This window comes from Ailuropoda melanoleuca, chromosome 2 (assembly GCF_002007445.2).
Source record: "Ailuropoda melanoleuca isolate Jingjing chromosome 2, ASM200744v2, whole genome shotgun sequence".
NCBI lineage: Eukaryota > Metazoa > Chordata > Mammalia > Carnivora > Ursidae > Ailuropoda > Ailuropoda melanoleuca.
Window position 1 is genome coordinate 11,009,272 of NC_048219.1, and position 13,996 is coordinate 11,023,267.

At 57.0% G+C, this 13,996-nt stretch overlaps 2 protein-coding genes across 2 annotated transcripts in view; one reads left to right on the forward strand and one right to left on the reverse strand.

Moving 5' to 3' along the window:
• LOC117796662 (gametogenetin-like) overlaps positions 1-1,171 on the reverse strand; it is a 2,409-nt gene extending 1,238 nt beyond the window's left edge. The window contains exon 1 of the mRNA XM_034645175.1: positions 905-1,171. Within this exon, the coding sequence (XP_034501066.1) occupies positions 905-1,079 (175 nt within the window). The 5' untranslated portion in view covers positions 1,080-1,171. The remainder of the gene's footprint in view (positions 1-904) is intronic.
• A 7,631-nt stretch (positions 1,172-8,802) lies between these two features.
• KIAA1522 (KIAA1522 ortholog) overlaps positions 8,803-13,996 on the forward strand; it is a 7,382-nt gene continuing 2,188 nt past the window's right edge. Inside the window, exons 1-6 of the mRNA XM_034648603.1 lie at positions 8,803-8,955; positions 10,981-11,151; positions 11,231-11,286; positions 11,577-11,700; positions 12,294-12,410; positions 12,498-13,995. Coding sequence (XP_034504494.1) covers positions 8,898-8,955; positions 10,981-11,151; positions 11,231-11,286; positions 11,577-11,700; positions 12,294-12,410; positions 12,498-13,995 — 2,024 coding nt within the window. The 5' untranslated portion in view covers positions 8,803-8,897. The remainder of the gene's footprint in view (positions 8,956-10,980; positions 11,152-11,230; positions 11,287-11,576; positions 11,701-12,293; positions 12,411-12,497; position 13,996) is intronic.

The following is a 13,996-nucleotide window of genomic DNA, read 5'->3' on the forward strand; positions in this document are numbered from 1 at the left end:
GGGAATCCCCCCGCACAGACCCCACCCCTCACATGCGCAAAGAGGCACACGCACAGACGAATACCCACGGGCGGGCACACGTATATGTTCACAATTTTCAGTCACACATAACACCCACTCAGATGTACGGACATGCAGACACGAAATCACATACACATTCACACCCGCAGCATCGCTGTAGGACGCACAGACCCTGACACAGGTACATGTACCTAGGTTTACGGTTTATACTGCCACGCTAATTATACCACACGCGCAGATTCACACAATCGCACACACACACATCAGTCATGTAGGTACAGTTGCCCAGCAGCTTAGGCACACAGATGTACATACGGGTTCAGAACTGCACAACCAGCCAGACTCCCACACTCAGGCTCAAAGACAGACCCTAAGGCGCTTGTACACGCACACACACACACACACTCACACTTGTTAGCCCCCAACAGGCTGAAAGTTTGCAGGAGGGAGGGGAGACAAAGGTGCAGGGGAGAAGCAGGAAACCAGGGGCTGGAGACTCCGGGCCGCCTCCATCTGGCGTGATCGGGAGTCGGACTGGTTCTCTGGGCTCTCTCCCCGCCCCCACCTGCGTCGCTGCTGCCTCTTGTCCCCCTTCCCCCCACCCGCGGTCCCCGTGGTCGCTGCCGCATGTCCCCCCTTTCAGTGCAGCCACCGAGCTGGAACGCAGCCCTTCCCCGGGCGTGCTGCGGGATCCCTCCGCGGGTCACATTCCTGCCTCCAAGTGGGGGGTTGGTGGAGGGGGAGAATAGAGAAAAGGCCTCCAATCCTAGGGCTGCGAAATGGGATTTCTGGTTTTCCCCAGCAGATGCGACAGTTCAGGGTATCCCCCAGAGTCCCAAGGGGTGCTGGAGGAGGGGCTGTGGAGGGTGGCTAGTTCCCTTACCTGGCGAATCCAGAGATGGGGTAGATCTGCCCTTTCCCCTGAGGAAGATAGGGGGTCCCCAACAGAGGCAGGTGTTCTTTCTGGTCTTTGGGAGTGAAAGAATTCTGGAGAAGGTGGGGTGGGGTTCCTTCTGTGGTGAGGGAATCCACCCATGTCTTCCTAGGGTGGCCCACATTCCTAGAGGTTCTGAAATGAGCCTGATGATCTCATCCCTCCACACAGGGGGTGACAGAAGAACCTGGGCTGGGAATTAGGGGGTCTGGGTTTTCAGTGTGGCTCTGGTCTAGGCTCTGGTGACCTTGAGCAGATTGCTCAACTTCTGTGGACCTCCTGGCTCCCACAGAGGGGCCTGTTGGTGGATTTAGGGGGACGTAGCTTAGGTGACTTCTGGGACCCTTACAGTTCTGTCTAGCTATTTTGTGGCTCCAGACTGAGATCTGGAGAAGATGGGCTTGTCCAAGGTCATTTGCCAGTAGCGGTTTGAAAAATAATCGTGATAATCAAAATAACAGCAGGAAAGGGTTAATTAAGTTTTGGTAGGCTCTCTGAGGATTCCTCAGGAGGTGGATTGATGAGAGACTCCAGGACCTTCCAGTAGTCTCCTTGTCCCACCAATCCTGAAATCCTGGATGTATCCACCTGTCTCTCCTCTTAGATTCTGCACTGAGGGGTGGGGCTGGGGCTCCGCCTGCTCTCCCGTGGTCACTCTAATCTGATGGTTTCCTGAGAACCAACTGTGGGTCCAGACTTGTGACCATTTGTGGTGGGAGAGAGAGAGAGGTGAAGAGGCCTGTGTTTACAGTCTTGCCCACTAGCCCTTGTGCTCTTAAGTTCCTGCTGCAACTCAGGGACTAACCAGGCTTTAAGGTGGTCCTAAAAAACCAGAAAGCAATGTCAAGGCAACACAGAAGTAAGTGTGGGGGCTGGGGAATACTCAAAAGGCTTTTGGGTGAGGGTCAGTTTTAGAAGACTGGGGAGATGGTCTTAATTTGTTCTTTGAAGTAACTGCAGGGTTGGAATGAGTCCTGAATTGTTGATTAAATGAGAGAGATGACCAGGAATGCACTTCAGCTCTGGGGAAATGGTCGTGAGCACAGGCATAGAGTTGAACCTGAGAGTGGAGGCTGGAGAGAAATGTAGCTGAGGCTTCTTTCTTTGGTTAGGAAGAGAGGAGTTCCACTGTGAATGCAAGCTTCAATCCCTTTGGTCTTACTTGTGATGAGGATTCTAAGGCNTTTTTTTTTTTTTTATTATATTGTGTTAATCACCATACAGTACATCCCCACAATCCCTTTGGTCTTACTTGTGATGAGGATTCTAAGGCTTCCCCAGACTGGGCCTCTGCTGTCACGTGCCCAGGTATGGGACTGGGGTTTGAGTACTTATCCATTTGATTCATCTGGAGAAGATGAGGGATAGAATGCAAGGCAAGCAGAGAGAACTGGAGTCTGTAGGCCATAGGGAGCCGGTGAAGGTGTTTGAGCAAGGGAGGAGCCTATGAAAGCAGTGTGTTAGGAAGATGGCGCCAGAGCCAGGACAGGTGCAGGCAGGATAGGTTGGGGGGTGGAGTGGTGAGAGTGGAAGCTCCAGAGAGCAGTAATCCAGGGGAGAGGTGGTGAGGTGAGGGCTGGGGACAGGGTGGGGGCTGTGGGAGTGGAGAGGAGTGGCAGCTGCAGAGACACTGCGGAGGAGGTGGCAGAAGTGATAGGACCTGGGATTAATCAGATGTTGGGAAGAAGGGCCAGAGAGGGCTGTGAAGGCTCTGTGCTCGAAGCTGCTTGGCTGGGGGACAGTGACAGAGATAATAACTCAGAGCTAAAAATAAGGGCCTATGCTAAACCCTTTGCATTGGTTGATTCATTCGTCCCCCAACAGTCTTACAGGCTAGAAGCCATTATTGCCCCCATTTTACAGGTGGGGAAGCTGGAGCTTAGAGAAGTGAAGTCACTTGCCCAAGGCCACTCAGCAAGGAGGTAGCTGAACCGAGATTCAGAAGCAAGCCTGTCAGATTCTAAAGCCTGTCCCCTTAATCAGTTCAGGAATAGATGGGTTTCCTACGATTGAGGGGCCTACAGATCCTCTGGGCAAAGAAGGCCTGAGGTCCTGGGGGTTTGGACTCCGTAGGGAGCACAAGTGGAGGAAGCGCTGTGGGAGAGGGGCAGGGGTTGAGGACGAAGCATTGAGGCCCCCAAGGGCTCAGAGAGGGAGCAGGTGGCAAATGGAAGGAAAACTGAGATTTAAGGAACAATTGGTCCATTGGACCAGTGCCCTTGGATGGAAGGGAAGGGTAAGGGTGGGGGGGACAGGGAGAGGCCTTCTCACTGCTGGAAAGATACTGTAACCTGCTGGGATTGTTTGGTCTTGGATCTCAGGAATCCAGCCCCACCCACCCCTCCCCAGGCCCACCGGGCATCTGGTCCTGGGCAGTTTGGCCATGGCCCCCCTTGCACCACCCCACCCCTGCCATGGCCCCCCTTGCAGATGAGGAAATTGAGGGAATCGACTAAGTTATTGGTGGAGTCAGACCACCTGGAATTCTATTTTTTTTTTTTAAAGATTTTATTTATTTATTTGACAGAGAGAGACAGCCAGCGAGAGAGGGAACACAAGCAGGGGGACTGGGAGAGGAAGAAGCAGGCTCCTAGCAGAAGAGCCTGATGTGGGGCTTGATCCCACAACGCCGGGATCACTCCCTGAGCCGAAGGCAGACACTTAACGACTGCGCCACCCAGGCATCCCTGGAATTCTTTTCTTCCCTCCCCCTGCCTCTGTACCTGGAGTGCCAGGGACCTTTGGTAGGTCCCAAAGCTGGGAAAAGTACCCCTCCTCTTATCCCCCCCCAACCCGAGTGTCTCCCTATCTCCTCCACTTTCATGGAGGAGACTTGTGACCAACTGTATGTCTGAACTTGGTTGTGGAAACCCTGGGCTTCCAGACAAGGGGCTGGCCTGGCCCTCTCTGGTCTGAGGGATCTGAGATAAGGTGAACCTCCTTGCTGCCCCAGGCCCTGACCCAAAGTGCGGGACCACTACCCTCCTAGGGGCAGAGCCCTACATGCTGAGGGATCTTTAGAGATCGGCTCGTCAACCCTCCCATCTCACAGATGAAGACACTGAGGCTCAGAAAAGGGCACGGCCTGGCTCAGCATCGTGCTGCAGTTGAGGGACAGGGAGAGCTCAGACCTGAGGCTCCTGACTCCCTGGGCTGTGGGGTCTCTGGTCTGGCCCTGATATTCTCTTCCTTCCCAAATGGAAGGGTTAGCGCTGGGTCACTGACGAGCTGATAGGGAGCTCTTGTTCAGTGTCCCTTATCAGACCTTATCTTAATAATGGTCCTTAATGCCACTTGGGATTTGAAGAGAGCCCCGGAAGTGGGTGGGTGAGGAGGCCTCTGGTGGCATGGGAAGAACAGGGTTCTGCAGCCAGTCAGAGCTGGGCTCGCACACCCTGACTCTGCCAGTTACTAGCTGTGTGACCTTAGGTGAGTCACTGACCCTGAGGGAGAGCCTCTGTATGGCGAGTGGGATTTAGTGAGACCACATGGGTCTCAGTTCGTTGGCACTCGATAAATGCGAGTTTAGTATCATGTTGTGAGTGGAAAGGCAGAGGGGCCTGAGAGGGACCTTTACCCATCCCTCTACCTTGGAGACGCAGAGGCTCTGAGCACAACACTTTGTGTTTGCACTTGGTTGTGTGGCTTTGGCTTTCCCGGGCACTCCATAAGGGGGGGCGTGAGTCCTACTATACAGAGGGAACTGAGGCCCAGAGAGGCTGATTCATTTGTCCGAGGCCTCTCTAATCCCGACTCCTGACTCCCAGGCCTTTCCTCTCTTGACTTCATTGTGGCTGCCTCTCCCGCCATCTGTAAAATAGGGATAATCGTGCCTTGAAGGAACAAAGGAAGGGGCTCTTGAAAATTCAGACCTGTGCCCTGGCCGAGAGAGATTATTAGGTCATTGTCAGGAGCAGATACTGACCCGGAAACTCGTTATGACATTTGTTAACATTATTGTAGTTAATTCCTCCCTGCACTGCTGCTGGTTCCCCCAGGCGCCCAAGGCCTGGGATCCTCCTTTCCTTGTCAGGGGCACTCCCTGCCCCCCCATATTTACCTTAGAACCGGCCTGTCAGCTCTGCAGCTCTGCTCTAGGGTGGAGCTTCCCACTGATGGAAGGAAGGAGGGGGATTTCCCTTCTGTAGAGGTGGGGTGTAGAACTCCCCCTCTTTGGGCAGGAATTGAGGTTGCAGGCCCCCTGATCCCGTAACTTCCTCAGACTTAAGACCATGAAAGCATTGGATGGAGACCTAAGTTTGACTGTGGGTTCTGTCACTTCCTGGTTGGGTGACCTTGAGCAAGTCACTTTCCCTGGAGCCTCCCTGTATGCCTTTGTAAAAAGGGAAGTCTTAACGTGGCTTTTAGGTGTCTTGTCAGGTGTTCCATGAGACAGAAGAGAAAGAGAAACCTTCACCTGAAGGTTTTTGTGATGTTCATGTCCCTTTGTCTTATCTCTAAGAAAATAAAATCTCCATGTGTTCTGGGTCTGCTCCTATTGGAAGGGCCTGGTTTGTTTACCATGACAGAGGGGTTGAGACTTTAGGACCTCTGAACACTCTGAATCCTGGCCCCTGGGCTGGCCTGCGGTCAAATATGGGGGTGGGGAGCAGGGTCAGGCCCAGGCCCAGTCCCAGGCCCAGGCCCAGGCCCAGGCCCGGAGGGTTCCAGCTTCTGAGCAAGGCCACCTGGGCAGCTGTGCCCTCCCCCCTCATTCCTCTCCCCTGAGTCAGGCCTGCCTGGCTGTGGGCGCGCCACCGCCCCCGCCCCTTGCTCTGGAATGGGGCAGGTTGAGGCCTCACCCCGTGGAGGATGTTGCCAAGACGGTGTGTACGCGTGTGCACAAATGTGCACTTGGCCTTGGGGGTTGGGGCTCCCTCCCCTTTTCCTCCCTGTCCCGGGGCTCAGGAAAGCCCCAGAGTGGTGGGTACATGCACCTGCCTTTGTGTACACACAGCCACCGGGCTGGGCCCTGTGTGAGTCTGCAGGCCTGCTCGTGTATGAGGAGGACCTGGATTAGGTGGCCTGGGTGTGCTTTGTGGATGTGGTCCTGAGAGCACGCACCTGGGGGGGTGGCAGTGGGACATTTAGGAGGGCCTTGCACACTGAACCTCTGCTGGTGGACTAGATCTGAGCTCCCGAACTGGGCCTGTGTGCTTCCCGGTGTGCCCTTCATGGGAGGGGTGTGGCCAAGAGCAAGGTGTCTTCTCTGATCCGGGAAGCTTCCTTCCTCAGGCAGGTGGGGGAAGAGGGGAGGTGGAGGCTGGTGGTGAGCTTCAGCCCCAGGCTGCACCTCCGGACTGTGCCAGGGCAGAAGGTCCTGGAACAAGGACTCTAAATGTGGCCTTGGGCGAGGTCCTTCCACTCTCTCGGCCCCAGTTTCTTTGTGAGGAGCCTGCCCTTGCCCTGAGACGCAGGTCGTGGAGCCCCTCCCTAAGCACGTCACAGGTGTGTGGACCTGAGCCTTGGGTGGCTCAGAGAGACTGCACGCTCTGGCCAAGCTGTGGGTGTGTGTGGGGGGTGTTGCTGGAGCAACCAGATGTTATCAGACGTGAGAGCCTTGGGTCCTCTGGGAATTTGCAGCTGTGGCCCTGACTGCCAGCTGGGGGCCTGGGACCTCGAGCTGATGTTCCCCCACGCCATGAGTGGAGCTCAGCCCTGAGTTTCCTCGGTTAGGGGGAAGCTGAGAATGACTGTGTCCTGCGTGGTTAAAGCCTTCGGTTTTGGAGCCAGCCAGAGCTTGGGAAGTCACCTAGCTCTCCGAGCCTCACAGGTCCAAGATCAGTTCCGGGAGAGTGTGTTTGAAACCTTGCCTCGAAGGGCTGTTGTTGTAAGACTCCTGAGGGTACAGACGGTTTGCCTTCCCCAACCCCTGGCGTTAATCACCCTTCAAGTGGGGGGCTACTGCTCTTTGTGTCTGAGTGGGGCTAATAAGGGGTGGATGGGTCTGACCTAAGAGAGGGACAAGGGGAAGATGTGGCTGAGAAACCTCAACTTCTGGGGATGATAGGGTCCCTCAGCCCTTCTTCGGGGGGGAGATCAGGTTTGTAGCTCACACAGAGGACAGCACAGCTTTTGGGTTCAAGTCATCCTGAGGGCAAATGCCACCTTGCCTTTCCCAGTTGCCCTTTCTGGCCTCTATGTCCTCATCTGTCAAATGGGGATAAAAGTGCCTACTTCTTAGGATTGTTGTTCAGATTTCAGTGATTTGTGGATTCACATACTACCCGGCTGCACAGACGTTGTGCACATGGGGAGGGGGCTTGTTTGCGGCCTGGGAGCCCCTGTGAATTCTTGGCGACTCAGGGAGAAAGGTGCTATGAGAGAGCAGTATCCTGAGGGGAGTTTGGGGACAGCGCTTCCCTGACTTTCTCTTCCACAGCCTCAGCTACTCTTGCTGGAGTTGCCCAAGGGGATCTCTTAGCACTGTCATTACCCAGATTAACCTTCCATGCTGACCTTTGGGGCCCCACCCGACCTGGCTTCTGCCCTTCTCTCCCTTGCTCACCATACTTCCACCCCACTGGCCTGGGTTTTCTGTTCGGAGACACCTCCCCACGCCCACTCCTGCCTCGAGGCCTTTACACTTGCTGCTGTCTCTGTCCAGAAGGCTGTGTGCCGAGCACTCGCCCTGGCCGGCTTCCTTCGCCTCGTGCAGGTCTCGGTTCCCATGGCCTTTCCTTAGACTTTCTGTCCTGCTCCCTAGAGGAACCCCTTCCCCATCAGAGCTCCTCAGTCTTCACTGATCCAAATTGTACTGTTAGTCTGCCTCCTTAATGTAGTTGTCAAATGTTTATTGAACTCACAGTGTGACAGGCACTGATTTAGGTGCTAGGGTGAGCAAGCTGAAGTTCCCCTCCCTTCGTGATAGCCCCCGCTACTAACTTAATACTTTCTGATGGAACGAATGGTGCAGCAGTCTTACAAGGAGGAGTTTGTTGGTCTTGTTTCCATATGAAGTCATGACTTGTGTGTGACGGAGCTGAATTTGAACTTGGAGCCAACTTCCCTCCAGGGACCTCTGCCTACCTCTTATTTTTATTGCGCTTACATGTGATCGGGGTTTTTTTGGCTAATTCTGTTCTCTCTGCCGGGTGACCCAACAGTCACCAGGTCACAGAGTGGGGCCAATGGGAAGGGTCCTGGGCTGGAGGAGCAGGGGATATATGATGAAGCCTGCCTCTGCTGTGTGACCTTGGAGAGTTCACAATGCTTCTCTGGGCTGCTGCCCGCATGAGCAAAGTGGGAAGAAGTTCCTTTGGAAAGCATGGGTCTGAACATACAGACAAGGAGTTGTTCCCAGCAACCACTGTGTTTCTGCTCTGGACATATCCCTGGCTTCTCAGCGTCCCGGTGTCCTGGGCTGGCTCCCACCCCTCCCTTTGCCAGTGGCCTTGCCATCACAGGCAGTTCTGGGCTTCTGCCAGGCTGTTCCACCTCTGAATTCCTTCTCCAGGGAGTGACCCTCACCGGCCAGGAGGACTTGGGGATGGGCATCGTGCCAAGTGTAGTCTAGTGGCTCTTCCACCCACCATCTGGCGGCTGGGACCCCTGCCATGGCTTTGGCTCCTGACTGTTTAGAAAAGGACTTGGGGATGGGTTCGTCGTCTGCCCCCCGGGACTGAGTATCTTCAGCCCTGCTAGTCATACTCTCCACCAGAGCCAAGCATCCGCAGACTCCCGTCCTCAGTTTCCCCGGTCAGAATCTGGGGATGGTTCCTGCCTCTGCACTCCACTTGAGGGGCGGGGTTGGTGGGTGGGCGGGATCAGCGGCGCAGGTGGGAGGAGGACCTGGAGAGCAGCCCCTCCCCCTCCCCTTCCTGGAGCCGGCTCTGCAGCTGGGCGGCCGACTCGCGCCACTCGGTGCTGGGTTATGGTGAAGGCGGTGCCCGACGTTCCGGAGAGGTCGGAATAGGGGAGGGCCCTAGTGGCGCCCGCAGTCATGGTGGTGTTCCTGGGCCGCCGCCTCCCGGTGCTCCTTGGGCTCTTTAAAAAGAAGGGTGAGTGGGTGTGGCTGGGGAGGGGGAGAGGAGGGACCCCGACACCTCCATTTGCCAGACCCTTCTGTAAAAAGGGGGATCAAGGCCGAGGAAGGGTGAGGGGTGGGGGATGGGGAGCAGTAATGAGGCCAGACTGCCCCGTCCTCCGCTGTGCCTTTGTCCAGAGGCTTTTCCGCTGCCTTTGTCTGGGCCCTGCTTGGATGGTTTTGGGAGGATGGATCCAGGTGTGTCTGACCTTGAAGCCTGCAGCCCTTGGGAGAGACTGCTTCCTCCAGGGGTACCCACACTGTACTGGGTGCATCCTAATACCTCAGTTCTGAGAGGCACAGCACCCCACTGACCCCCAGGTCAGTGTGTGTGGGAGGATGCGATATGGGGAGCAGAGTGGAGAGGAAAGTAGTGCCCCTGGAATTTGGGGCACGATCATGGAAATGCTGTTTAGAGGTGGAGGGCGGGTGGGTGGAGAAGTTTTGGAGGGAGGGGGTCTCTGCCGGCTTTCAGCTTCTAGGAACTGGGCTTTCAGACCTGGATTAAGACATGGGGGCCAGAGTTTATTGGAGTTTTTTGGGGGGGCGGGCAGAGGGTCCTCAGTTTGAGTGAGCCTGGAGTCCCCTCTGGGAACCTGGAGTTTAGTCCTAGTCCTTATGCTGACTCTGATTTGCTGGATGACCTTAGGCAAGGCCTTTCCTTTTTGATCCTGTTTCCCCAACTTGTAAGATTCAGGGATTACTCAGTGGGTTGGGTTGTCTGGAGACGTAGGGGCTCTGACCTTGTAAGGTTCCTGCAGGTTCCCTGGGCAGGAGCTGGCTGTTGAAGAATGGGCTGAGGAAGGAGGAATGGGCAGTTGTCCAAGCTGAAGACCCTGATCATGGGGTGTGGCCCTTTAAAGGGCCTGTTTTGTTCCTGCCCCTCTACAAGGTGCTGCCAAGGTCACATGATCCTCCCAGTGCTTTTGCTTATGTTGTGGGTTCCATTTAAAGGGGGGCTGGGGCTGCAAAGTGCTGACACAGCCCCTCATTCCCAGGATTAGATGACCAGCTTCCCCATGGGCGGGGCCTGTAACAGGATCCTTTGTAATGGATCCCTGGCTCCCCTGCACCAGGAGCTGGGGCCTCCACGAGAGGGGGATGCCTGGGACTGTTTTCCCAAGAGAGGCTGGGGCTGCCTTGTCTGGGGGTGGAGGGCTCCAGGGCCGCCTTCTCCCCTCCCCTCCCCTATCCATCCTTCCATTAAGGGACAGCCACATGGGTGAGTAGGGGACACAGAGGCCATGTCCCTGGTTGGTCCCTCCTCCCAGGACTTCCAGGAATTCTGGTTAGGACCCCTGCTAGCCCACAGCCCTTCCTAGTGTCCCACAGTGTCTTCCTGCGCCTGGGCCAAGGGGGTGTGTGAAAGGGGTGGTTGGTTTTCCTTAAAGTGGAGCTTGGGGTGTGGAGACACGAGAATTGTATTCGCTATGGGCTATGTGTATATTGGGGTACTTTGTGTTGGGCCCTGAGTGATGTGTGGACGCACAGTTGTGTGTATATATGGGTACTGTTTGTATATGTACGGAAATGGGGACTGTGGATGTTGTGTATATATGTGGGGGCTGGGCGTGTTCTCCGGGGGCCCCTGTGTTTGATGTTGGTTGCTGATGTGTTTATACTTGGGTGCTGTTCGTTTGTGTACATCCTGAAGTCTGTGGGTGTGTATGTAGACGGAAGCCTGTTGGTGTCATATGCCTGTATGGTGGGCTTGTGTGCCCCGGGTATGGTGCCCTGTATGGGGTCCTTTGTGTGGCGTGGGTACTCAGATACAAGCACGCTTGGGTAGAGGCTGTACATGTACGTGGGGGCTGTATGTATTGAGCGTGTAACTCAGACCTGTGAGTTGTGTGTACGGATTGCTGGAAGTGGGCCTTGCATGTACGTCCAGGGGCTGTGTGCAGCCTTGGGACCGTGGGTGCTGTTGTTGTGGGGCCCGTGCATCCCCAGGACCCAGATGCCCTCAGGCCTCACTTCTCTTCCTCCTCTGTTCCACTAGGCTCTGCCAAGGCTGAGAGCGACAAACGTCTGAGTGTGGGGCCTGGCCAGGGGCCAGGGTCTCTAGTGGATGAGCACCAGGACAATGTCTTCTTCCCCAGCGGGCGGCCGCCTCACCTGGAAGAGCTGCACACACAGGCCCAGGAGGGTCTCCGTTCCCTACAGCACCAAGGTAACTTCTCCCCTCCAGGACTACTCTTGGCTCCCAAGGTCAGGGGCTTAGCCCAATGTACCTTTCTGGTGTCTTCCAGAAAAACAGAAACTGAATAAGGGTAGCTGGGACCATGGAGACACCCAGAGCATCCAGGTGAGCCCTGTCCCCAACCCAGTCCTGACCCTGCTTTCCCCTCCCTGCTTAATCTCTGGCAAGTAGGTCTTTGCACGCTTCTGGATCTCAGTATACTTGTATTGCAAAGGGGTAGACTAGATGACCCCTAAGGGCCAGTCCAGCTGATATCTGCTCAGTGCTAGGTGAAGCCAGGGAGAATCAGAGTCCAAAGCTCCAAGGGGGGGCCCTGAAGAGGCAACAGCAAGAGGTCCCCATAGGCTTCTGGGGTGGTCTGAGGCCAGGGCCTCATCTCCTTCTTCCCCCAACAGTCTTCCCGGATGGGGCCGGACGAGGATCGCATCTCCTTCTGCAGCCAGACCACATCCTACACGGCTGAGAGCTCCACAGCAGAGGACGCGCTCTCCATCCGCTCAGAGATGATCCAGCGCAAAGGTGTCTGCTCACCAGCCTGGGTTCTTGGACGGGGCGGAGGGGCGGTGGGCACGATCTGGGGTCCCAGCCCCTGCAGCTTTCCCCTTTTCCCCCTAATCTAGCACCTCCCAAGGCTCTGTGAGTCAGTGAATTCAGGAAACACGGGTGTCTTCTTGGAGACTTGTGGTGCCCACGCACTGCAAAGCAGGACCTTTAGGAGTCAGGAAACCTGGTTTTGGGCCTGGCGTTGCCACTTCCCAGCTGTGTGACCTTGGGCCAACCCTCAGCCACTCCAGTCTTCCGTTTGATGTTCTATAAAAATGAGGATAAGAGTACTTACATTATCGGAATGAATGCCAAGCGTTTAGCATGCTGACTAACACATAATAATTGTTCACTAAATGGAAATTATCCTCGGCCTAGTGAAGCCTTCCAGAAGTCGTACGGAAAAGAAGTGTCTAGCTCTGTTTAACCTAGCTTTGCCCACGCCTACTTGATTATGGAAATTTTTTTTTTGCAGCACTCTTATTAGTTATTCTACGAAAGCAGTGCTCTCTGCAAAATGTGCCCTGAGACCTGCTCTAATGGTTTCTCTCCCCTGGACTGGCCCCCAGGTTCTACCTTCCGACCCCATGACTCATTTTCCAAATCATCTGGGAAGTCGGGGCGGCGGCGCCGGGAGAGGCGGAGCACAGTGCTGGGACTGCCGCAGCACGTGCAGAAGGAGCTCGGTGAGCCCCGGGATGGGAGGCAGTGGTGGGGGGGGGAGCTCTGGCCGCGCCCTCTGCTGACTCCCACGTCCTCCCTGTCCCTCGCAGGCCTGCGGCATGAGCGTGAGGCACCAGGTACCCCTCGGCCTCCTGGTCCTCGGGATGCGGTACGCATCCCCACAGTGGATGGCCGTCCCGCGGGCCCGGTCTCGGGTACTGGCGCCCGAGTGTCCCTGCAGGCGCTGGAGGCACAGGCCGAGGCTGGGGCCGAGGCGGAGGCCATGCTGCAGCGCCACATTGACCGTATCTACCGGGATGACACCCTCGTCGGTCGGTCCACAGGGGCCCGGCCCCCGCCGGTGACCCGGCCCATGTCCCTCGCCGTGCCTGGACTGACAGGAGGTGCCGGGCCTCCAGAGCCCCTGAGCCCAGCCATGTCCATCTCGCCCCAGGCCACCTACTTGTCGAAGCTGATCCCACACGCTGTCCTGCCACCCACCGTGGACGTGGTGGCGCTGGGCCGCTGTAGCCTGCGTACGTTGAGCCGCTGCAGCCTGCTCTCGGCCAGCCCGGCCTCTGTGCGCTCGCTGGGCCGCTTCTCCTCGGCCTCCAGCCCGCGGCCCTGCAGCCACCACCCTTCCTCCTCCAGTGACACCTGGAGCCACTCTCAGTCCTCGGAGACCATCGTGTCTGATGGCTCCACCCTCTCCTCGAAGGGCGGCTCCGAGGGCCGGCCTGAGGGCTCTGTGGCTAGCAGTAGTGTGGCACCCCCTCCCCAGGGGGGCAGCGGGAGGGGCTCTCCCAGCGGGGGCAGCACGGCCGAGGCCTCAGACACCGTCAGCATCCGGAGCAGTGGGCAGTTGTCCGGCCGGAGTGTGTCCCTGCGTAAGCTGAAGCGGCCCCCCCCACCTCCCCGCCGGACCTACTCCCTGCATCAGCGGGGCTCGGTGGCCCCCGATGGGCCCTTGGGGTTGCCGCCCAAGCCTGAGCGGAAGCAGCAGCCGCAGCTGCCCCGGCCGCCCACCACTGGTGGGTCAGAAGGGATGGGGGCGGCCCCCTGTCCCTCCCACTCAGCGGGCACCTGGGTGCCTGGCTTGTCTCCAGGGGGCTCCCGGCGTCCCCCACGCTCCCCAGAACGGACGCTTTCACCCTCCAGTGGGTACTCGAGCCAAAGTGGTACACCTACCCTCCCTCCCAAGGGTCTCACCGGGGCCCCTCCTTCCCCGGGCAGGGCCCAACCCCCTAAACCAGAGCGTGTCACTTCCCTTCGCTCTCCTGGGGCCTCTGTCTCCTCCTCCCTCACGTCTCTGTGCTCCTCATCCTCTGACCCAGCCCCCTCAGACCGTTCTGGTACACAGATGTCAACCACCCTGGGTGACAGGTTTGCCATACCTCCTCACCCCAAGGTGCCTGCCCCCTTCTCCCCACCCCCTTCCAAGTCCAAGAGTCCTAACCAAGCTGCCCCTGCTCCGGTTACTCCTGCCGTGGTCCCTGGGCCCGTCTCTACCACTGATGTGAGTCCTGAGCCTCGGCCAACTCTGCAGACATCCCTCGTCCCACCACAGGAGTCTCCCATTGCCTCCAAAGACAAGTCACCCCCACCGTCC